This window comes from Fukomys damarensis, unplaced genomic scaffold (assembly GCF_012274545.1).
Source record: "Fukomys damarensis isolate Sample0158 unplaced genomic scaffold, DMR_v1.0_HiC HiC_scaffold_12, whole genome shotgun sequence".
Classification (NCBI taxonomy): domain Eukaryota; kingdom Metazoa; phylum Chordata; class Mammalia; order Rodentia; family Bathyergidae; genus Fukomys; species Fukomys damarensis.
The window spans coordinates 8,799,361-8,824,371 of record NW_022900924.1 but is presented as its reverse complement, the minus strand read 5'-3'; the positions used below and the strand labels follow the sequence as shown (position 1 = coordinate 8,824,371).

Here is a 25,011-nt window from a genome sequence, read left to right as displayed (position 1 = left end):
GTCTCGTGGGCAGGGCCCCGGCGGCTCCCTCCCCCGAACAGCTGCCGCCGGAGGGAGGACGCGGCGCGGGAGCTGTCCGGAGCCCCGGTGCTGAAACCCCGAACCCTCGTCATCCGCCACTAACATGTAAGGCCATGAAAAGGGCTCGTCCTGGCGCAGCGCGGACATGGAGGAGGACTTATTCCAGCTCAGGCAGCTGCCGTGAGTACCACAGGGGCGAGCGAGAGGCAGACAGGCTTTCTTTTAAGAGACGCAAAGCTGCAGGGAGTGCATCTCTGCATGGCTTCCCGAATTTAAAGAGAACTGTTTCAAAGGAAGGAATTAGGCCGGGAGGACATAAGCCATTTTCCTACCCCAGCAGCCCTGACTCAGTTCCATTTTTGAGATCGGCCAGGATCCTACTGGGAGTCACGGGTATCATATTTTCCCTTTTCGTCGCTCTCCATCCTCGAGGGAATTGTGAGATCTGCTTGGAGAAAGCGTTAAGGGCTGTTTGGAAATGTGGACTGAATTGATGAATCTGTGCGGTGACCTGGGTCCTCCCCAGCCCTTCTCCTGTACCGTGAAATTACTGATTTATCTGCAAGGTCTTTTCGAAATGAATGATACGATGTTGCAACCTGGTTTCTAAAAAGCTGAGATTCCTTCCTAGAGCAGAGGCTTGGGCAAAGTCCTGTTGTTGATGGAGTGTGTGAGAGAGAGGCTTGTGCGCCGCCGTCGCTGAAACCTCTTGCCTTCTTCTGAATGAAAGGGTTTTCTAACATCTAGCTGGAGTGAGACTCGCTGTTGGGCACAGCAGGAATGTCCTCCTTTGAGGACGAGAATTTTTCAGGAATACCAGATTAGCTTCAGGAATCCTGGGAGAATACAGCCAGGCAGGGGAATGAACAGGGGCCTTGTAGAGGGGCTTACAGATTTTTTTCTGCCACAAGCAGATGGTGATTTGTTAAGCGAATTCCGAGAGATTAAGAGGGGACATTTTAAAAAGCACATTTTTGGTGGGTTTTGCTTTCGTTTTTAGAATCACTACCCATTTGGATGATGAAGTCGATTCTATTTGGGTTTGGTGGAAAGGATACATTATTGACACAAACGTGTGTATTTTCTTGACTTAAAAAACGGTGTATTTTGTTCTTTGAGCTCTTAAAGAATTCTCCCAAGTGACTTTTAGTGTGACTGATACAGCTCTCCGAGGTTCTGAGTATAGAGCCCATTGTAGCACTTACTTCTCAATCTGTATAGAATTAATTTTTATCTTAAAATGTATTTAATTTAGGTTTTAATTTTATTAACTGATCCACACATAGCATGACTTACGAATACACTATTATTTCACAAATGCTGAAGGATGCCTAGTTATAATAACCAGAGGTCAATGTATAAGTATATAAAAATGTAAATGTCTGAGTGCAAATCTCTCAAGGAAAGCATACCGCTTTCACTGGAAATAAATATGTTCAAAAATCAAACTGTTATCCCAAAATAAAAATAATTCAAAAGTTGAATTTTAAAATTTGTTGCTGAGGCCCAGGGATTTTGGCTCAGTGGTTCTGCTGCCTACCTAGCAAGTACAAGGTCCTGAGTTCGATCCTGGTACCAAAAAAAAAAAAAAATTTGGTGCTGAAAATAAGAATACTGTATATACTGGAACTTTAGCTTAGTGGTATAAATTTTCAGCGGCACAACATGTGAGTTTTGTAAAAGATTTATGTACACTTAATCTAATTTGTAGACATGCTATTGTTAAAATAGTTCTTCCCTTAATTACAAAAGAGTAAAAATAGGGGACTCTAACTCAGTGATAGAGCACGCACAAAAATTAATTAAAAATTAATTTAGCTTTTAGCTGGGGGATGTAGCTCAGTGGGAAAGTGATCACCTAGTGGGCATGAGGCCTTGGATTCAATTCCCAGTACTACCAAAAAAACCCAAAAAACAAAAAAAACAACTAACTTAGAGCTAGGTATGGTGGCACACACCTGTAATTCCAGCAATCAGGGAGGCTGAGACAGGAGGATCAAAAACCCAGCCTAGGGCCAGAGATTTAGCTCAGTGGCCCCATCACCTGCCTCAAAAGTGCAAGGTCCCAAGTTTGATCCACACTACCCAAACAAAAAACAAAAACAAACCAGCCTGGGCTACATATCAACTTAGCAAGATCCCTATCTCAAAAATTTTAAAAATTAAAAAGGCCAGGGATGCAGCCTACAAGGCTCTACATTCAATTCCCAGGACCACAAAAAAATGAATTTAAATTTTAATACAAATACATTATAAATAAAATTGACATAGTAAATAAAGTGCAGAGAGAAGCACAAACATGAAAAGCAAGGCTCTCTCCCTGAACTCCAGTCTTATTACCCAGAGTTGTTTCTTGATTATTCTTTCAGAAGTTTTGTCAACATAAGTACATATAATATCAGTTAGAAGTTAAAGTGTGTACCGTTTGAGAACATTTGCTCTGAGTCAGAAATACGTGGGTTCAAATTCTGACCCTGCCGGCTGTATTACTCTAAGCCAATAAGTTAACCTTTCTGAGGCACAAGTTTGCTAGCTATAAAACTGATATTATGGAGTGAAGGTGTGGCTCAGGGTGAAGCGTGTTCAATCCCGAGCATCCCTCCCAGAAATGTTATAAAAGTACTTGCTTCGTAGGGTTATTGTGAAGGTCAAAGGAGATCATATGTGCTAAATGCTGGGCAGACACAAAATAACATATATGAACTCATATTATTATTGCATTTAAAATAATTTAGAAAAACAAAGTTTGTGGGTTCATTATTGCTGGACTCCCAAAAACTGTTACGTGAAAACCCTAAACTGCATTTGAATGAAGTGAAAATTAGCCCTGAAATGCATTGACCTCAATTTATAAAAAAACAAAACAAAACAAAACGAAAAACAGTAAGCTAAAGGAAAGAGCTATGTGAGTCTGAGTGGGTTACAAATCACGACTGAGATTTTTTTAACCACACCCTGCATATATTAGGCACAGATTGCAGGCAACAGATTTCCTGGGAGCAATATGGTTTTTCAAAATCTCTGAGCGCCTTGGAGAGAGTTGGCAAGAGTGGACTTTGGAACAGACTTAGTTTCCGGGGAGGCTGGGTGTTAATAGATTATAAGCCACTAAGTAGTTTATAGGGTCAAAGGAGGGGGAGAGGGGATGAGAGGCCTAAGCAAACAGACCTTTCTTGCACTCGGGGGCACCTTCACATGGCTCTGGGATTGTTCATTTGAAATCACAACCCCCCCCCGCCGCCTTTCACCTGCTGTTCACCTAAGGACAGTGTCAAAAATAGGAGATTCAACTAGCTGAGATTTTGCATTCACTTCTGCCTTATTGTGTGTCCTATTAGGAGTCAAACTTTTTCTTTAGATCTCTTGTAGAATAATTTCTTTTTATCCAAGGCTGGAGATTGAACCCAGGGCCTCACGTATGTTAGGCAAGCACTCTACTACTGAGCTACATCCCCATGTACAGCCCATGGAATGATTTCTGAAAAGTTTTCCAAACCACATTGATGGATTGACACGTTGACTGATTCATTCACTCATTCAATGGTTTAACTGGGTACCAGTTGTACAAAGGATTCTACAACTGAATAAGACAGGATAGTCCTTGCCTTTGAGAAGCTCACAGTAAGGAACTCTGTTGTCCAATTTGGTAGCTATATGTGGCTATTTAGATTTAAACTTAAATTATCTACTTTATATGTTAAATAATTTACACAGTATAAGATATAAGTAAACAAACATTTAAAAAATCAGCACTTGAGTCATTGCAAATGCTGGGCTTGGGATATGGCTCAGTGGAACAGTATTTGCCTAGCACGTACAGGGCCCTAGGTCCAATCTCTAGCGTCACAAAAACAAACAAAAAGCAAATGCACGTTCCAAATGCCAAGTAGGCTATCATAGTGGGTAGCATAAGTCTGGAGGACTTCCATGGTTGCAATCACTTCCCAAGTTCACTAGTCTGGTTGGAAGAGGTGGATCCTGAGCACATCACTGCACGCATAGTTAAAGGATTGTCTTGAGAGCTGTCAGGGACTCATGCAGTGTAAGAAGAGAATTCCAGCAGAGGGAACCATATGGGTAAAAGCCCTGAATAGAAAAAAGCTTGATGTGCCACGATCAATGGAGCATAATAAACAGTTTGCTCAGGGGAAGACTGCAGAGGACAGAAGGGACCTGGCCTTACAGGGCTTTGCTGTAAGTGACAAGAAGGACTTGATCTTGCATGCACTCTCTTTCTCCTTTCTTACAAAACCTGTTTTTCAAGATAGAATGGAAGTCCAACACTTCACTGAACCTTTCCCTAGCTTTTGCTGGGTTAACCAGTAACACAGAGGTATAATGTGACGTCTGAGTCAGGCAGAGCTGGGTTCAGACTCTGGCTCTGCCACGTGCCATTGAGGTGGCCTTGGGCCGGGGACTTCATCTCTCAGAGGCCCGGTGTTGGTCTATAGAGCTGGATGTCTCATTGTACCTGTGAGGTTGGGCTGTCCGACTCAGCGAGGAGCTAATCATCGGGACACTCTCAGCTAGGGGCCTGGCTCAGGGCAAGGGCTCAGTGAATGGTGCTGGGTTCCTCCACCCTGGTTTGTTCCCCTCTTTCTCAACTTGCTCAGGCCCTGAGGCACCTGGAAGCCTTAGTCTCCTTCGCAGAGCACTAAGCACATGTCTGATTTGGTGTGAAAGTGCGTGTCCAAACTTGGACTCTTGATCTCTCCTCCATTCTGCTCCTCCTTTGGCTTCTCCTATTGCAGAGCACATCTGGGCTAAAAACTCTGGAGTCAATTTAGACCCCTTTCTCCCTTTCAGATGTCACTTTTATGGCATCAGGAAATCCTGTCGGTCCTGCCTCAAAGCTTCACCCAAGACTCCTAGCTCTTCTTTCCACCTGTACTCAGGCCCCAGGCTCAAGTCCCTGTCCTCTCTCACCAGGAAGGGCTGCCATGGTCTCCAGGGTGGTCACTCACTCCTGCATCCCAATCCGATACAGCAACCGGAGCCCTGCTTGGCTCAGAAGCTCCCATAGGCTCCCGTAGGGCTCATCTCTTCCCCCGCTGCCCCCACTGATGCTGCTGCAGCCCCCCGCCGCCTCTCTGCTGTTCCTCAAACCTGTGCACCATTCCCTCCACCCAGAAGGCTCTTCTCCAGGATATCGGCTTCACCTCCGTCAAGTGCCCAATGCCACCTTCTCGCTGAAACCCATCCCATCTCCTTTAAAATTTCAGTCCTCTGTCACACACACACGAACAAACCCAACCAGAACATAGCAGGTGTTAGCAAGGATGTAGAGACATTGGGATCCTTGTACCCTGCTGTGGGAGCATAAAGCAGTGTGGCTGCTACGGAAAACAGTATGGCACTTCCTCAAAAAATTAAAAATAGATTTCGATATGATCCAGAATTCCACGTCTGGCTACACAATCCGCCCTTCATATCTGTGCATTTCACATCCACGGGTCCAACCGATCATGAATAAAAAATACTTGGAAAAAATTGCATCGGCCGTGGACATGTGCAGACATTTTCTCTCATCGTGATTCCTTAAACGGTATCGTAGAACAGCTTCTTACACAGCATTTACATCATACTAGGTGTTACAGATGATTCGGAGATGGCTTAAAGTACATAGGGTGAGTGCACATGGGCTCTGCGCAAATGCCATGCCATTTTATATAAGGGATTAGAGTATCCATAATAATTCAAAAGAATTAAAGGTGGGGTCTTGAAGAGATATTTGTACACCCTTTGCCATAGGAACATTACTTACAATAGCTAAAACATAGAAGCAAGCTACGTCCATCAGTAGGTAAATAAACAAAATGTGGAATATTCATGCAATGGAATATTACACAACCTTGTATAGCATCCAACTTCTCTTGCCACTGTGAAAACATCCAAGGGTGGCAACTTGGCCTATTACAAGTGTGGGGGACATTTCTGTAGATTTCATCTAATGCTGGGTTACTGGATTCCAGGATAGACCAGTCTATGTTGGCCAAAGGATGATGAAGGCTTTATAAATAAAAAGCAGAGGGCCACGGATTTAGCTCAGTGGTTCCGCGGCCTGCTTCACAAGCTCAAGGTCCTGAGTTCAATCCCTCCTGTCAAAAGGGTAGGAAAATCCAAATCACCCTCTGATTATTTTCCCTGGCAGTTGGGACCACCATTATTACATTTGGGTGCCGGCATCCCAGTCCACCCGGAGAGATAAGACATAGCTTCCTTTCTCATGCTTGCTCTGCTAATTGCCCATCTCCTTTGACTCAAGAAGGTTGGAGGAATGGTACTCAGACTCACTGACTGCGTGACTATTCTTCAAACCCATTCCAATGGTCAGAACTTATGTGCATTTGTTGTGTACAGCATGTTTTGAAATATCTCTGTGCTGTCAAATGGGTAAATCGAGATAATTAGTATATAAACCTAGGCTTGGTGGCGCGTGCCTGTAATCCCAGCACTGTGAGAGATTGAGGGAGGAAGATTGTGAGTTTAAGCCCAGCCTCGCAATTTAGCAAGACTCCATATCAAAATAAAAAACATAAAAGGGCTGGGAGTGTGATTCAGTGTGAAGGCTCTGGGTTAAATCTTCAGTACAAAAAAATGATAATTAGTAGTATATACATGACCTTTCAAGCTGTGTGTGTGTGTGTGTGTGTGTGTGTGTGTTTGTGTGTGCGTGTGTTAGACTCCATATCAAAATAAAAAACATAAAAGGGCTGGGAGTGTGATTCAGTGTGAAGGCTCTGGGTTAAATCTTCAGTACAAAAAAATGATAATTAGTAGTATATACATGACCTTTCAAGCTGTGTGTGTGTGTGTGTGTGTGTGTGTGTGTTTGTGTGTGTGCGTGTGTGGTAAGAACACTCGAAATCTATTCTCTTAGTAAATTTCAAGTATGTCGTTGTTAACTATGGGCTCCAAGTTGAGCAGCAGATCTGTTTAACTTATTTTTCTTATCTAACTAAAGCTTTGTACCACTTGACCAACACCCCCAACACTGACCCCCAAGCCCATGGTAACCACCATTCGGTGCTCTATTTCCCTGAGTTCAACTTTCTCAGACTCTGTATATAAATGAGATCACGTAGTCTTCATCTGTCTATGCTTGGCTTATTTTGCTTAACATCCATGTTGTCACAAATCACAGCATTTCTTTCTTTTTCATGGCCGGATAGCATTCCGTTGTGTACATAACACATTTTCTTTATCCTTTCATCCGTGGAATGGGCACGCAGGTTGATTCTATTTTTGCTGTGGTGAATAATGTTTCAACTATTACTTGGCTATTGTGCTTGAAATTGTCCTAGGTAAACTCTTTGGGCCCAGATGAACCCTGGAAAGGACTGGAGGAAAAGTCACAAGCAGGTCTGTTTTCTCTAACTCAGGAGTCCTCTGCATAGAGACACAGGACTGGGGTACGTGGCAAAGGCACCAATGAGACTTCTGGCTCCTGCCTGAGACTCATGGGACAAAAGGAAAAGATCCTTGGCCAATAAGGAGAAATAGCATTGACTGTCACCCACTCCAGACGAAAAGTAGGGTGTCATTGCAGTAAGTGGGGGAATCCAATTAGGTAATCCCTTAAAGCCTTTGCAATTTCAAGTTCAGAACTGCTCGAGCCCCTTCATTCCAAACACATTTGCATTTCATGCAGGCCAGCTTCCCTCTAGGGGATGTAGATTTCAGTGACTTGAGGGAAACAGTTTGTAGACCAAAGAAAGTCTTTGCAAAGAGGCTATTGTTTGAGTAGCCTTAGGTCTTAGGGAGAGTTATTCCAGGGCCCACTCAACTAGACAGTAGCTGTGTAACCCCAGCTATGGGGCCGTTACCGGGCTATCTAAAACATGCTGGGCATAGTGGAACAGTCCATAGCAACACATTGTCTTAAAGAATATTACACGGATTAGACTAAGGGAAAAATTCAGGGGTAGAGCACTTGCCTGGCACACCTATGGCCCTAGGTTTGATCCCCAACACCAGAAAAATAAAAGAAAAAGAATTATAAATATTTGCATGTGAGTCATTGTGTAATCTTGAACAATTTGTTCAACTTCCCCCAAGACGTATGGGGGTGCATGGTTTACATTTGAGGGCATTTTAAACTCTGAAAGACTGTGGTTGTAAACTCTCCAGATGGGCGCGCCCGGTACCATCCTAGGTTATGGTGGCTGTCGTGGTTTTATTCGTTGCATCTCTTTCGGTCCTTAACCGAGGGCTTCTTGACCTTGACGTCACTGACATTTTACTCCAGACGGCAGGGTTGTGAGAGAGCTGTCTTCTGCAATGTGGAATATTTAGCAATATCCCTAGCCTCTAGCCACTCGGCGTCACAAGCATTCACCACTGTCAGCCCCAAAGGTGACGAAATTGTCTGCAGACCTTGCCCATGTCCCCAGAGGGCGAAATTGCCCCTGGTTGAGGAACAGTACTCTGGAGTGTTCTACTTTAGACAACGAATTATTCAGTACTGATTTCTAGAGCATCCTCATAGCTCTCTTTAAATTTTACTTCTTGGAGATTTAGCTCAGTGGTTCCGGCACCTGCTTCGCAAGCGCAAGGACCTGAGTTTGATCCCTGGTACAAAAAAAAATTTTTTTTCCACTTCTCTGTCTTTAGTCGAGTTGGATCTCTGGTACCTGCTTCCCCAGAAAGGTGTACATTGTCCATGATCCTCAAGGTACCTTTGGCAAACGACTAAGTTCCACAAAGGCCAGGCATCAGTCTCACACAGAGAAGGTTTTCACTGTGTGGTTATTGAATGAATAAGTGAACAAATAAGTACAAAGACAAACCACCTGGAAAGTCATAGCACAGGGCTCCTTTTTTTGTTTGTTTTTTGGTTTTTGTTTTTTGTTTTAGACAGGGTCTCACTATGTAGTTGCGACTGACCTGGAACTCACTATGTTGACCAGGCTGGTCTCGGACTCACAGCGATCCTCCTGCCTCAGCCTCCTGAGTGCTGGGATTACAGGCATGAGCCACCACGCCCAGCAAGGGCTCTTGTTCTTCCAACAGAAGAACTGTCAAGTCCTTCCATGAGGCCACAGCAGAGAACCATGTGCTGGGCTCTGCTCAGTCAGACCTGGCTTTGAGTCCTGACTTTCCGTTTACTCGGCAGGTCCTCGTTCTCATCATGTAAGGTGCCTAGAGTGAGGGCCCCACCTCATAGGGCCTTGAATCGATGCTCACAAAGTTATCAGAGACACCAGCACATGGTAAGGGATCCATAGCGTTACCTGTTATTTATTTCTCATCATCACCTTTTGTTCAGAGTGTAAGCCAGTGGTCTGCGATCCAGATAATAAGCACTTTGCTGTTCAGGTTGATGGGGGTGACAGGAACATACAAATAAATAAAACCCAGAGGGAGCTAAAATTTCTATTAGTCCTAGACTTCTAGACAGTCATGAATGGAAGGGATCTTAAAAGACATCGTATCCATCAAATTCCATCTCTCCAGTTCAGAGCATGAAGGCGTCAAGTGATGACTCTCAGACTCCACTGTCAACATCTCACTAAAATTCACATTCCTCAGCCGGGGATTTAGCTCAGCCTGCCTCGAAAGCACAAGGTCCCAAGTTCGATCCCCTGTGCAAAAAAAAAAAAGTTCTGAGCCCCTCTCTGCAAAGATGCGAAAGCATGCAGCCTGGAGTGTGGCCCAGGAATGAGCATTGTAATCTGTTCCTTCGGGACACTTGTGGCTTTGCTCACAAAAGCACTGGCTGATCAATTAAGTGCCCGGGCTACTGAGATCAGGCTCCTGTACACTACCTGGAGGACTGGGAGCGATTGGTGTCACCTCGCTGAGCCTCAGTTTGCTTCTCCGTAAACTGGAGTTATGACTAACATCTCCCACTTAGAGTTGCGGAAGGAATGACAGAAGACAGTTTCTAGCGCTCAGACTTGGATCTGGCACCTGAAGTCACCTGAAGTCATCGTAGTCATTTCGCATGACTACGAAATGTGATTCCTGCTGAGCCAGTTACATGGACGTCTGCCTCTCCTAGAAAGCTTCTCAAAAAAGGAGGGGTGGGATCCGCTGTCCCCTTAAACAGCTTTGGTCTTCTCTGGAATTTTCTGCCTGAGAATGCGTCTCCTTGCTTTATATCGAGTAGAAATGTGCTTCCTTCTTCCTTATAACCCTCAAGTTCAAGCTCTTTTCTTGGGGTCCAACTTGGACAAGCACCTCCCTTCAGACCAGAGAGCACCCCAGGAGACTAAGCAAGTCCACAGTTTCAGGAACTTGGCGGTTTCTGCTGCTTTGTGTACACAGCATCCAACCTCCGTCAGAGACCAAAAGAAGCCCCAGGGCGACACAGCCGAGGTATCTGGGACAAAACTGAGGGGCTTTGGTTGTCAGTGTTTGAGTTCCCTAAACGTGGAGTGTGAGCATTGCTGGTTAGCCCTGCAGACGAGTCTCCCCAGCAAAAGGTCTTCCTGTACTAATCGGAAAAATAAGAGTGGATTGGAGAACGCCAAATCCTGAGCACAAGTTTCAGACCTCCACCCCCAAGCCCCTGGTCCAAGCCTCCCTCACCTGCCCACCTGCAGCCTCCTCCCTGGTCTCTCTGCACCCTCTCCGGCCATCTCTCTGTATGAACCACGCCTCTGGTTTTCTGTATTATGACTTTGACATCCCAGGGCCTCACTGGCTGTAGAGCCACTGCCCCTGTCAGAGGTCACTGATCCTTAGAGACAGCAAAGAGCTCACCAGCCAGCCTCTCTCACGACGCCATTCCACTGAGCCTGCGTGGTTTTCTCAAACCTCTACCCTGCTCGGCCTCTTCCCTCTATGTGCGGCCTGAGGCCCTGCTGTGGCATCCCAGGATGCCAAAGGTCTCAGGATGTCGTCTCAGGGTGACGCAAAGAATCCTCACTGGATCCCCAGAGTGCCGCCCGGTCCTGCCCTCTGCTCTTTGTCCAATCTCCTGGCCTTGGCACTGGCTGCTCGGCTGCCCTTGCCTCACCTGTGTGCGACTCTCCTCAGCCCTGGAGCCCGGCCCGCTCTGGAGGTCTTCTCTGACCACCTCCCTCCTTATCTGGGAACCTAACCTCACTTTGCTTCCTGCCCAGGCGACTATCACATAAAAGTGGAGCATGCTGCATTGGGTGACTTGATCCCAGCTGGAGAATACTTCATGGTGTGGGTGGGCAGCTTGTCCCACTTTGTGTCCCAGCACCCAGCGCTGAGGGATCCCTCAACCCTGAAATAATGGGGGTGATTGTGCCAGTCCCTTCAGACACGCCACGGCAACTCTGTGGGGTAGACATGACCATCTCTCCCTTTTTGTTATTTTCCAGGGCTAGAAACTGAACCTCAGGCTTTGCACAACTGAGTTAACTTATCCCTTAGCCCTTTATTTAACTGTTCGAGACAGGGTCCTGCTAAATTGGCCTTGGGCTTGTGACCCCCCTACCTCAGCCTCCCGAGTAGCTAGGGTTACAGATGTGTACCACCACACCCGGCAACCAACTCCAGAGGTAACCCACATAGGGTCACACAGCGGCTGAATAGTGTAAATAAGGAGATTCAAAGCCAAGCCAGAACCCGGCTCCCTTCCCGCCTGCACCAGACCACCTGTCTTCCTGCAGAACCCTGCATACCTGTGACTATCACTTGGGCTTACGCTGCCTTTTCAGCCTGGGAGATTCGTGAACTCAAGGAATAAAGGTCCAGACACTCAGATGAAAAGAAAACTTCCTCATCTAAAGACCCTAATGAAGTCGCAGGCCTGATGGTACAAACAAGATCTGCAAGTTGACAGCTATTTCCTCAAGTTTTTCTCTTCCTTAAATAGCAAAATTATGCAAAATAAATGTTCCTGGCTATTTTGGTAAATTATAAGATAGATATATACAAATGCCAAGAAATATGTACAGAAGAGCCAGGCTGTTTTGAAGCCCTCACATATTTAACATATGTCACTGCTATTTTCTTTTTCTGTCATATTACATTTTCTTCTTTATCGGGAAATCTTGGCTCATATGGATGATAAATACTTTTAGGAACCCAACTGATTCTAAATGCTGTCTGGCTTTCTGAATATAATTTAATGTCAGAGATCTCTTTTTTCTTTTTGTTAGTTTGTTTTGGTTATGCTGGGGCTTGAACACCAAGCTTTGCTTATGCCAGGCAAGTGCTCTACCATTGAGCTATGTACACAGCCTTTAACAAATCTTTTTAAAATTTATTTTTTGGTACCAGGGATCAAACTAGGGTCCTTGCACTTGCGAGGCAGATGGCAGAACCACTGAGCCAAATTCCCAGCCCCATTTTTTTTCTGCTTTAATTGAGTTTATTGGTACATTTTAGGGATATAGTACAGTTACATTCATTGTTGGGGTCTTATACCTCTACATGACAAGTCTTGGTTCTCATTTTTTCCCCTTGTCCCTGCCCTCCCTTCACCACCCCCAGCCCCATTTTTTTATTTCTGTGACAAGGTTTTGCTAAGTTGTCCAGGCTGAGCTTGAACTTGTGATCCTCCTGCCTCAGCCTCCTAGAGTACTGGGATTACAGTCATATCCCACTCCCAGCTTTTAAAATTTCTGTTTTAACTCTGTGAGGCTGAGGCAGGAGGACTGCAAGTTCAAGCCCAGCCTGAGCAAATTAGTGAGATTCTGTTTCAAAATTAAAAAGCTGGGATGTAGCTCAGGTTGAAGGCCCTAGGTTCAATCCCCGGTACCACCACTAAGAGACGAGAGAGACAGACAGAGACAGACAGAGAGAGAGAGAGAGAGAGAGAGAGAGAGAGAGAGCTTGGGAGTTGGGAGATATACACTGGGCACAGTGAAAGGCTCATGATGGGTGCTGGGGCAGGCTGGGGCTTTGACTTTCTGAGTGTGGAATAAGTAAAAGGTGCTGTGAAATGGGCTCCAGACAGAGATCTACACATGAGTAGGGCTCCCTGACCCAAGAAGCAACTCTAAAATAAATGGCATTGGACCGGGGATTTAGCTCAGTGGTGCTGCTGTCTGCCTTGCAAGCACAAAGTCCCGAGTTCGATCCCTGGTACCAATAAATAAATAAATTAAAACTATCACCATTAATAGCCCCCCACACACATACCATGGCAGTCGTAGAATTAATAGGGGAGGAAGAAAATGAATATTTACATATATCAGCCCTTCATTTTTATGGATGAGGGGAAGGTCCATACATTTCCCTCGACTCTGAAGACAGCACCACAGAATGAATTTGGGGCCTGATGGCTTCTCGAATACTCCTTTCATCACATCTCCTCCTCAGGAAACACCCATGGCTCCCTACTCCTTCGGTGACTGACACCAACCCCTGCAATCTTTTTTAAAGGTCATTTGTTTTATCTCTCAGAATTCCGCCCCCACCCAGAACTATTCTGCTGGCAACTTGTCATGTAGTAGGTGACGATTTGCTATGCACACAGTGGCTGATACAGACTAAGATGAACGTGTCATGGGTCATATCCAGAGCTCAGCACTTTACGTGGATTACAACCCCATTTTACAGATGAGGACTTTTCGCTCCTTTGTTTTTGTTGTATTTTTTGAGGCAGCGTCTTGTTTTGTAATGCATGCTGGTCTTATACTCATGGTGATCCTCCTGCCTCAGCCTCCTAAGTGCTGGAATAACTGCTGTCTGTCACCACACCTGGCTAAGACAAGGACTCTTAAGCACAGAGAAGTCACCCAGAAATGGGGACACCAGGCTTTGGTACAGCCATCTGACTTTGGAGTACCACCTCCCGGCCACGCTGTCATGTTCTCTTCTGCTGTTGCCTTGCTGTTTTCAGCTTTGCTTGTGATGATACAAAACTAGGAACAATCCTCAGGAGAGAAGCGATTAGGCCGACAATGGCCCATTCAAGTAGGAAAATGTATCGCAGTGTACGATGTATCACAATTGCCAGTGTCCATGGCAGATGGATGGATAAACAAAATGTGGTCTATCCGTAGGACTGAGTATTCACCTTATAAAAGGAAGAAATTCTGGAAGTTAGGATTGTAGCTCAAAGGCAGGGCTAGAATGTGCAAGGTCCATTCTATATTTTGAGAGTGGCCTTGAACTTGTGATCCTCCTGCCTCAGCCTCTCCAATAGCTAGGATGGTGCCACTACTGTATCCATATACTTTAAATGCTTGACCCCTTCCCAGGAAACTTTGAGCCCTGCAGGATGGAGTCTGAGTTGTTGGCACACTTTGAAATCCCAGCACCACCTGTGCGTGGGCTTGGCACATGGCAGGTGCTCGACAAAAGAACAAATAGATTCTACTAAGGTCATGGCAGTGGTCAGAGTTGGTTTTTTCTGGGATTTTAATTTTCAGATGGCAAAATACACATAACATAAAGTTAATCATTTTAACTGTTGAAAACATACGATTCAGGGGCGGGAATTTAGCTCAGTGGTTCTGCCGCCTGCCTTGCAAGCGCAAGGTCCTGAGTTCAATCCCCTGTACCAAAACAAAACAAAACAAAACAACAACAACAACATATGTTAAGCAAGGAGTCCCCATCCCCAGGTAATTCCCAGGCCCTGGCAATCATGAGTCTTCTTTCTCTATGGATTTGTCTGCTCTGGATACTTTGTATAAATAAAATCAGAACTGTGTAGCCTCTTAAGACGGGATTCTTAGACTAAGCATAGTGTTTTCGGTTCACCTGTGTTGCACCACAGATCTGTGCTTTGAGGATTTTTGTTTCTTTAATATGAGGTGCTGCAGCCTGCTTGTACCAGCTCCAGAGAACAGATTGGCTGTTACATGTACAGGAATTTGTCATCTAACCACTGCAGCTTGAAATTGGCCATCATGGAAGATTTTACCCCACAGATCCTGGCAGGTGCTACAAATAAATAAGGGGGCACACTCTGGCTTTAAAGTACCCCGTAATTTCTATGGGGATCCCCTAAAAGCTGCTCCAGATAAATGCACATTGGATCAAATGCTCTCCCCCTTCTCCTTTACATCCTCTTCATCCTCCTTCTTCTTCCGTGTGTGTGTGTGTGTGTGTGTGTGTGTGTGTGTGTATCTTCAGACAGGTTTTTGCTAGACTTGAACTTGCAATCCTCCTGCCTCAGCTTCCCAGAGCTCTGGTATTATAGGCCAATGGTGCCAATGGTGACTCAAATGTGCCTGGCTCAAATGCTGCTCTTGGACTGCAAATGGCTTATAAGAGATCTTCTGGGGCCCACTTTCTAAGAATATGTGCCGGTCTAGGGTGACTGATCTCTAAGACTTTGCTCCTAAGTAACACCTGCGTTCCAGCTGCAAGGGAGGCCCCAGCTCCAGAGAGCAGGTTGAGTCCTGTGTCCTGGGCCTCTCAGGTTGGGGGCCAGACTGCAGGCAGTCAACTTGGGGAGGGGAAGGGCTAGGTCCCTGGGCAGGGCTACTTCATGATGGGGAGGGGGCAGCAGAACCATCTGTCTAATTCTGGCATAGGAAAGAGGCTTCCAGACCAGCCAAGTTCAGCAGCATAGAAGAACTGTTAGAAATGCAGAATCTCCATCCCGCAACACAGACCTCAGGAGTTAGACCTCCCGGGGGTGGGCCCAGCCGACCGCCTGTGTTATGACCTGCCCTGTGGGGTTCTGAGGCTCTGTTCGGTCCAGAACCCTGCGGCAGGTGGTATCCTGAAGCACTGTCAGCCAGGCTGCCATCGAGCTGCGCCCTTTGGTTCCAGCCCTAGAACACATCATTTTCCACGGCTGGCAAGTCCACCCCCATAGGCCAGCTCAGCCTGGGCCTCACATGTATCCCCCGGGCACAGGAAGGCTTAGCAGAGGGCCAGGCTTACTTCCCAGGGACTCGAACCAAGAGCTTTAATACCAAAGGCAGCCAGACTAAGCCTCAGTTCCATCAAGCTATGTGATCTAGGGCAAGTTCCTTAACCTCCTGGGGCACCTGATTTCTCCTCCATAAAACTGTATGATAATCAGACCTCCTTCCTAGGTTGGTTGCCAAGGTAACAAGAGATCTCATGTATCTGCAGTCAACCCTTAAATCAGCTGGTTTTCAACAAGGACACCAAGATCACTGCATGGGAAAGGACAGTCTTTTCAATATATGATACTGGGAACAATAGATAGCCACATGCAGAAGGGTGAAGTTGGACTCTTAGCGTACACATTATAAAAAAGTTAGCCCAAAAGGCAAGACCTAAACTTAACAAAAAAAGACTTTAGAAGAAAATACAGTAGGGCCAGGGATCTAGCTCAGTGGTTCCGGTGATTGCTTTACAAGCGCAGGGACCCGAGTTCGATTCCTGGTGCCAAAAAAAGAAAAGAAAATACAGTAATGCCTCAGTTCACGAGCACTTCAGTTCACAAAGAATTTGGCTTTCAAACAAAAATGTTCAACAAAGGTTTGCTTCCCAAACACAGCCATGGTCATCTTCCCCACACAGACATACGTAGAGTCATCTTTTCCCAAATCGTAAAACAAGTTTGTGAACCAAGGACCACTGTATGGGGGGAAAGCATTGTGACACTGGATTTGACAATGATTATTTTGGATAGGGTGACAAAATGCAGATAATAGGCCTGGAGACGCAGCTCAGAGTTTGAGCACTTGCCTACTATATGTGAGGCCCTCGGTTCAATCTGCAGCCCAATTCAAGGAAAAGGCTAGTTCCCAGCTATTCAACTCTCCATGAAAAACAAGGCAGTCACCTGTCTTGGGTCCAAGAGCTATGCAGCAAGGCCACTGGTGGGGAGTGCTAGTCATCTTGATCAGATGTGCTCTTTTCTCTAGGGTGGTGAAATTCCGTCGCACAGGTGAGAGCGCAAGGTCAGAGGACGACACGGTTTCAGGAGAGCATGAGGTCCAGATCGAAGGGGTCCGAGTGGGCCTAGAAGCTGTTGAGCTGGATGATGGAGCAGCTGTGCCCAAGGAATTTGCTAATCCCACTGACGGTGAGAGAGCCCTGTGGCTGAGGCATGAACCTGGGCCCTGGTCAGGGACCCTGAGGTGCCAGGCTTGCTCCCCAGGCAGCACTCCCAGAAGTTCTCATGAAGGACCGCGGGGGGGGGTGCAGAGGGCCCAGAAGTGAGGCTGGAAGTGTGTGCTGGGCCTACGTGGTTCACTCGAGCAGGCAAGGCGACCTGTCAGCATGATGGCGTGACACCCAGCCAAGGACAGTAACAGTGACGATGGTGACGGTGGGATGGTGATGGCCGTGAAGGCAACAGCAGTGCAATGATGATGGCGGGATGATTTTGGTTATCATGGTAGGGGAGTGGGGGTGATGCCAGCCTGTGGGAGCAGCTGACACGCTGAGCATCTGCTCTGTGTCAGGCTCTGTTCTAAGCATGCTGCATGTATTACCCATTTAATCCTCACAACAGTTCCATCATTTCCCCCATTTTGCAGATGAGGAAACTGCAGCTCACTGCTAGTGTGACAAACATCAGATCACACTTTGGAGAAAATTATGATTGCCATAAGAGACTCCTGGTTGAAATTTTAAAACGATGATGGCTTCCATCAGGGACTGATGAGATCCCCAGAGCTTGCCCTTGGAAAGGCCATCCAACATCCTCCTGTAGTATTTTATTTTTTAATTAACTTTTTATTTTGTAATCCTTTTAGACTTACAAAAAGATGTTAGTCAGCTTCCTGTTACTATAACAAAATAAGTGAGACGATAAACTTAAAAAGAGGAAAGGTTTGCTCACAGTTTCAGAGGTTTCAGTCCATGATCATTTGGCTCCCTCATTTTAGGCACATCAGGCAGGAGCACAAGGCAGAAAAAGCTATTCACCTCTTGGCAGCTGGGATGGGAAATAAAGAGAGGGAAGGGGTCAGGTCTCGATATTCCCTTCAAGAGCATGCACCCAATAACCTATTGAGGGCTGATCAGGCCCTCAGCTACTTTGGGGGGGGATGACAAGGGATAAAAGAAAGCGACAGAGACGATTCTCAAGATATAAGGGGGAACCAGGAGGAGAGCATCTGCTAGCAGACAGAACTCTGTGGCTGGCCCACTTTTATTAGCTGGTGAGAAGCACAGGAGGAGGGGTAGGTGTGCATTTCATGGAACCAGCAACTATAGAGAATAGGCGGATAAGGATGAAGTTAGTGAACCAGATTCTCTTGACACCCAAATGCCCGTGTATTGACAGCTGTCCTCAGCAGATGCTACCCAGAGTGCAGTGCGGGGTTATCCATTTCCACCCGTAGCCATGGGGCATGGGGCCCTTCCGCATATTTCCCTGTTCTGAGGCAAGGTAACATTGACCTGGGAAGACTGAGATCTGAGTTACAGAGCCTAGTCCTTGACAATAACCTCATTTTCTCCAACCTTTAAGAAGGTCTGTATCTTCCACAGAGCTACAGGTAGGGACCATGCCTTTACCGTGCAGGCCTCTGGGAGAGATTTCAGATTCAGAGTACAGCAGAATACAGAAGGCTCCCGTATGCGCTTTATGCAGCCTCCTCCGAGATAAACAGTTCACTTACACAAGGTGCATTTGGCGCGACTGAGAAATTAACATCGTGCACAGATACACACTGGGATCGACGTGCAGGTTCAGCCCAGTTGTCACCAGCTTTTCCACGCGTGTTACACTAGGATGTGTGCCACAAGACACTTGGCTTTTGTGTATTTGCCGAAATACTTATTAGCTTGTAAATTAAACTTTGTTTTTCTGAGCACAAAAATAGCATGTTTTCGGGCAAGCATCCGGACACGATAGGAATGTCCCAAGTAGAAAAGTGAGTGCTGTTCTCGCAGAAGACTCTGTTCGCAGTTTGTAGGACATCTATTCCCTCTTTCTACCTGTGTAGGATGCACACCCACACCGATACCTAATTTTATTCCAGAGACAGCTCTTCTGGAACGTACCTGTCCTTGCATTTTCCACGCAGTAACACAATGTGGACATATTTCTGTCTCAGTGCTCGTGGAATTCTGCTTTTTAAAAAGTCATTTGGAGCTGGGGAGTGGTGGCGCACGCCTGTCATCCCAGCACTCGGGAGGCTGAGGCAGGAGGATCGCTGTGAGTTCGAGACCAGCCTGGGCTACACAGTGAGTTCCATGTCAGTCTCAACTACACAGTGAGACCCTGTCTCAAAAAAAAAACAGAAAGAAAGAAAAAATCATTTGCACTGGGGATGTGGCTCGGTGGTAGAGCGCACCATACTGTTTTATTGCGCATCTTATTTTACTTTTAAGTTAACTCCTCTGTTATGCGCACCTTTCCATATCTGCTATTCTTTTCAATAGCTGGGTCATACTGCATAATGGTAGACATCTTGCATTTTCCAATTGTCTTTGTCCCTTTCCTCATCACTGAGACCGTTTCTGACACCCCCAACTTAAAGGAGGAAAGGGGTATTTTGGCTCGCGTTTGTAGAGGTTTCAACCCATAGTTGCTGGCTCCAAGGCCGGTGGCGGCGTGGCACGCTCGCGTCACGGCCCCAGGGAGGCCGAGGGAGGGGAGAGGTGGGGGGAGGCCTTCCGAGACTCGGCCCTGGTGACCCGCTCGCTCCCGCTGGCTTCCACCTCCCAACATCACCTTTAGCTGTACACTCATCCTCCGAGGCGTATCACATACCCAAAGAGCCGTGCCTAGGAGCTCAGGAGCCCTTGGGATGATATCCAGGTATAAACCGTGACCCCAGTTTTCTAGGTTGCAAATAATGTCACAGTGGCAAAGCACTGTTCTACTCTTGCTGGAATTTCTCGAGGATACGATCTAGAACCAGCATGTGCCGCATTCATCAGTTGGGCCGGGGACCACTCCCGACCAACGCAAGGTGCGATGATGGTCCTTTCTCTCCCTCCCTCTTTCTCCTCCCCAGACACTTTCATGGTGGAAGATGCGGTGGAAGCCATTGGCTTTGGAAAGTTTCAGTGGAAGCTGTCTGTCCTCACCGGCTTGGCTTGGGCAAGTATTTCTGGGGTACAGTGGCCTCCCGTTTACCGCCAAGGAACCCCACCCCCTGCTGCTCAGCTGGGTTCCTGGGGCTTACGAGGAAGGGCACAGCTCTTTCTGTGGACAATCTACCTGAATTCCAGCAGAGTTTCTGCGGGGCGATGAGTGGTTGGAGGGAACTGGGTGTGGCTGGTGCTTGTGCCAAGGATGGAATGGAAGCTTCTATTTAAATAAGCGGTTCTAAGCCAGGCGTGGTGGCGCTCACCTGTAATCTCAGCACTCTGGAGGCTGAGGCAGGAGGATCCCTCAACTCCAAGGTCAGCCTGTGCTACATAGTGAGTTCAAGACCAGCCTGAACTGCATAATGAGACAAACAGACAAACAGATGGTTTAAATTTTTCCTTCTACTTCAAGGTGCTCGTAGCCTTTGTTAAAATTCCTTATACGGTTGTGGTGAATAGCACAGCTAGACCCTTAACCATCTGAAACTGATTTTTGGGAATGGTGCAGGACAACCATCTAACTACACGTCTGTCCAGACGGATCATCAGCTTCCCCACACCGATTCTGTCACTAATTTGGAAAGCGCCTTATCACACACTTTATATCCCACGGTGGTGTGAATCTGCTTTTAAATTCTCATTTCTTATTATTCTGGCTGGCTGGTCCTGTAAAGTCAAAGATATTTCATTACTGGGGCTTCCTAGTATGTTTTAATACACGAAAAGGTCATGCTTATGAAATATACTGATTACCAATGCTACATGAACAAACGACCTAGGAAACAAAGACCAACTAGCCTTTAATTGCACCAAAGAGGAGAGGTCATTGTCGGCCCATCTCCATCAGAATGCTTTCGCTCAGACCTCCGAAATACGATGTCTTCCCTCTTCCTTGGGGAGGATCCGTATTTCTGTGAATGTGGGGAAACACAAAGGACACCCGATGTCTCTGTCCCTTCTCGCGTGGTAGCGCTTGCTCTAACCACTGGGGCCCTCCGGGTCTGGATGTTTGGGGGGCCCTGGGTGGTGGTGAAGAATTTGCCACACGCTCTGTGGGGTTGAGGGCTTGGCCAGCTGTCCCCGCACCGGGCAGCACCCTGGCCTCACGGTGTCCCCTTCCCTCTGCAGATGGCCGACGCTATGGAGATGATGATCCTGAGCATCCTGGCCCCACAGCTGCACTGCGAGTGGCAGCTCCGCAGCTGGCAGGTGGCGTTGCTGACCTCGGTAGGCGACTGCTTCTGCTTCTGCACAGTTCGGGTCCCTCGGGTGTCCTGTGGGATGTCCCCCTCCTGCTGCAGCCAAGAGCCCAGCAGACAAGAAGCAAGTCCTGGGTGGAAACGCCAGGACCTCTGCTTCCTTCCGTCCTCTGTCCATCTCACCGACCCTGCAGGGTGCAGTAGCAACCGGCTCTGTCCCACCCAGGGCTCTTGAGAGGCTGCAGATACCACCCATCCCTTAAACTTTACAAGCCTCCCTTTCCCCCAGCTGCGCAAAGGAGAGGCCAACTTCCTTCATCCAGCCTGACGTGCAGCAGGCGTTAGACGGATGCCAGTTAGGGCTGCTCCTGAAGGGGAGTGAGACCAAGCCCTCGACTACTATCTGGGGAGCTCACCAGCAAGCGTTTAGAAGGCCAGACCATGGCCTGGCCAGACAGAAGGAAAATGATGACAATCACCTGGCTGCCATTCACACAAAAGCAGTGCAAAGGGCTTGAGGCACATTGGATACCACATATGTGTAGTATACCCTCTGTCCTTTAATCCTCCAGTCCCTATGACTTGGTGCTATTATCAGTACATGCAGAGCCCAGCACATGGCAAGTGGAGGAAATGGTCCTGTCTCCTAATCCTGGCTCTCTCTGATACCTCCCAGAGAGGAGCTGCAGGGCTGTCGGTTTTTGTGGTTCTGTAGATCAAACCCAGGGTGCTCTACCTTTGAGCTACATCCCCCACTTGTGAAATTGCCCTGTTGGGAACTTGCAATCCTCCTGCCTCAGCCTCCATAGTACTCAGATGACAAGCATGGGCCATCACTCCCAGCTAGTTCTGTTTTTGCAATACAGGGACTTTCTACTCTCTTTGTCCTTGTTTTTTTTTTTTTTTTTTTTTTTGAGACAGGGTCTCACTATGTAGTTGAGACTGACCTGGAACTCACTATGTAGCCCAGGCTGGTCTCGAACTCACAGAGATCCTCCTGCCTTACCCTCCTGAGTGCTGGGATTACAGGCATGCGCCACCATGCCGGGCTTGTCCTTGGTTTTTAACAGCCACAGTTTGGGGTGGCTCTATCGTAAAGCACTCTGTCTAGTATCTGCAAGGCCCGGGGTTTGATACCAAGCACGGCAACACAAGCAAATAAAACCCTGGCAATTTACTGGGCAGTTATCATGGGCCAGGCCCTGGGCCAAGGGTTTTTACGTACGATAAGGAAACTAAGGATTAGAGATGCTTGGTGGCAAATCCACTCTGGGTCACAAGGCCTGATGTGATCCTGGGTTCCTTAGAGTGTAAAGTCTGGAGCCACGCGAAGTTTCCTGTGAGGAAGTGGGAGTGGCGCCGTGAGAGTTTGTCTAATGAGCCAAGCACACCGGGGGATGCGATGTGAGTGTCACTGTGACCAGAGGAGAGGCTGGCATTGGGGCTAGGTGTGTAGCGCTCACCTAGCATGTGAGCCACCCTGGGTCCAGCCCCCAGCAGCAAAACAATAACAGCAGCAATGAGAAAACAACAGAATACCACAGTCGTTATGATTCACAGCCGGGGCTCTGCTGCACCCGAAACTCTCCTTTGGGTGAAGATGTGTTTGGCTGGGTTTTTTCTTAAAGGAGGGGATTGATATGTAACTCTTTAGGGTGCCTAGGATTGAGGCCACATTTTATTCCATGACAGTCATCTTCGAACCCTTTTATTCTGAGTAATCTAGGAAGGATTTGAGTAGCCTGTGCAGCTCCCAGGACTCTGGCACACTCTTAAATTCAACTGAATTAAAAAAAAATTTAGGTTGGGGCTGTAGAGCGCTTGCCTAGCAGGCTCAGGTCCTGGAGTCTAATTCCTGGCACTGCAAAAAAGTTAATAAATAGACATTTAGAATGTAAAATAAACTTCAGGTTGCATCATTTCCAGTACACTGAAGTATTAAACATTAAATAAAATCGTCATATTACTTCTAAAACTGCATCCCGTGGAACTGAAATACTTATCTGGTGCTTACTATAGTTTGTTTTAAAATATCATGAATTGCTAGGCATAGTGGCACAATCCTGCAATCTTAGCACTCTGGGAGGCTGAGGCAGGAGGATGGCAATTTTGAACCCAGCCTGGACAGCTTAGCAATTTAGCAAGACTCTGCCTTGAAATAAAAATTAAAAATTAAAAATTAAAAAGAGATTGGGGTTGTAGCTCAGTGTGAAGGCTCTGGGTTCAATCCTCAGTACTGGAAAAAAGTATCATGAAGAAACTCTTCAGAAAAGTTTTGAGGGGCCAGCGATTTAGCTCAGTGATGCTGTGCCTGCCTAGCAAGGGCAAGGTCCTGAGTTCGAACTCTGGTATGGGGGGCGCTGGCATTTTGCACTGTGTTATTTTCTTCTGGAACTGGCATTTCCGTTCCATTTCTCCTTGTAATTCTAACTTCATGTGATTTTTTTTTATGCTAGAAAATATCACATTCCTCATCCTAACATAGTCTATGATGAAATCTATAAACATTAAATTATTATTTCTGGTTTTGTTTTGTTTTTGGTACCACGGATTGAACTCAGGACCTTGCACTTGTGAGGCAGGCAGCAGCACCACTGAGCTAAATCCCTGGCCCTTAAATTATTATTTCTAATTTTCTGAGATGAGATGGCCTTATTAAAATGTTTCTCCTGCACTGCACTATCATTATAATTTTTAGTGGTACACCATAGATCAACACAAGACAGAATTAATTTTGGCAAAAGTAACTGTTAAGCAATAAGTACATTTTTTAGTAGGGAATGAGAGGAATGGAATGTTTGCCAAATATTTCATGCATTCTTGGATGATTACTTATTGCTCAAGTGAAACAGGGTTCGGCACCAATTCAATTTCTTTCTGTCACTTTTACTTACTGGCTATAAATATGAAAAGCTTTAGCTGGGCGTGGTGGTGCACGCCTGTAGTCCCAGCACTCGGGAGGCTGAGGCAGGAGGATCGCTGTGAGTTCGAGACCAGCCTGGGCTACACAGTGAGTTCCAGAGCAGTCTCAACTACATAGTAAGACCCTGTCTCAAACCCGCCCCCCCAAAAAAAAGCTTTATTCACATTTAAAAAGTTTGGGGGAGCTGTAGGAGTTTCATTATAGCTCAGTGGACTCATAGTACCTGGGTGTTTAAAACAACTACCAAGGAACATGCCAAATGGACGTGAGGGTGATCTGACTGCAACATCTGTCACCCCACTAATCACCAGGTTGGATTTGGCTGGTCCGGCTAGCCAGGCAGGTGTCCCCTTCCTCCCTCACCGCTCCATGGCCCCGTGTGTGGCCCTCCTGAAGCTGCCAACTACCCCAGACAGAGAAGGGCTGCTTCCTTGGTCAAGGGGATAGGAGAAGCCGCGCTCCCCTGCTAGAACCCCCAAACAAGCTCCCAAACTTCATGCCAAAGAGCACACCTTTCTAGTTTTTTTGTTTGTTTGTTTGTTTCTTTTTGAGACAGGGTCTCACTAGGTAGTTGAAACTGACCTGGAACTCACTGTGTAGTCCAGGCTGGTCTCGAACTCACAGCGATCCTCCTGCCTCAGCCTCCCGAGTGCTGGAATTATAGGCATGAACCACCACACCCGGCCACACCTTTCTAGTTTACCAAAATTATTTTTAGTGCTCTAATTTTCTGACCACTTGTTTAGGTTTTGTTGCACAGGACGATTCAGGGAGCTGGGCGCGTACATATAATTTCATTTTCTCTCGAGGCAAAGGTAGGAGGATGGCAAGTTGGGGGTCAGGCTGAGTAGCTTCGTGAGATCCTGTCTCAAAATAAAAAGTAAAAAGAGTGGGAGGAAAGGGGAAGGGAGGGGAAGGAAACAGGATGGAAAAAGGAAATATGAGGTGTTATATACATGAGCCAACTTCACACAAGGAATATAAACATTATGTACTGTAAACGTCCTAATAAAAATG

At 46.7% G+C, this 25,011-nt stretch overlaps 1 protein-coding gene across 1 annotated transcript in view; it reads left to right on the top strand.

Moving 5' to 3' along the window:
- Nucleotides 1–6: 6 nt before the first annotated feature.
- Svop (SV2 related protein) overlaps nucleotides 7–25,011 on the top strand; it is a 77,102-nt gene continuing 52,097 nt past the window's right edge. Inside the window, exons 1-4 of the mRNA XM_010604009.1 lie at nucleotides 7–201; nucleotides 16,746–16,906; nucleotides 19,797–19,882; nucleotides 21,001–21,099. Coding sequence (XP_010602311.1) covers nucleotides 167–201; nucleotides 16,746–16,906; nucleotides 19,797–19,882; nucleotides 21,001–21,099 — 381 coding nt within the window. The 5' untranslated portion in view covers nucleotides 7–166. The remainder of the gene's footprint in view (nucleotides 202–16,745; nucleotides 16,907–19,796; nucleotides 19,883–21,000; nucleotides 21,100–25,011) is intronic.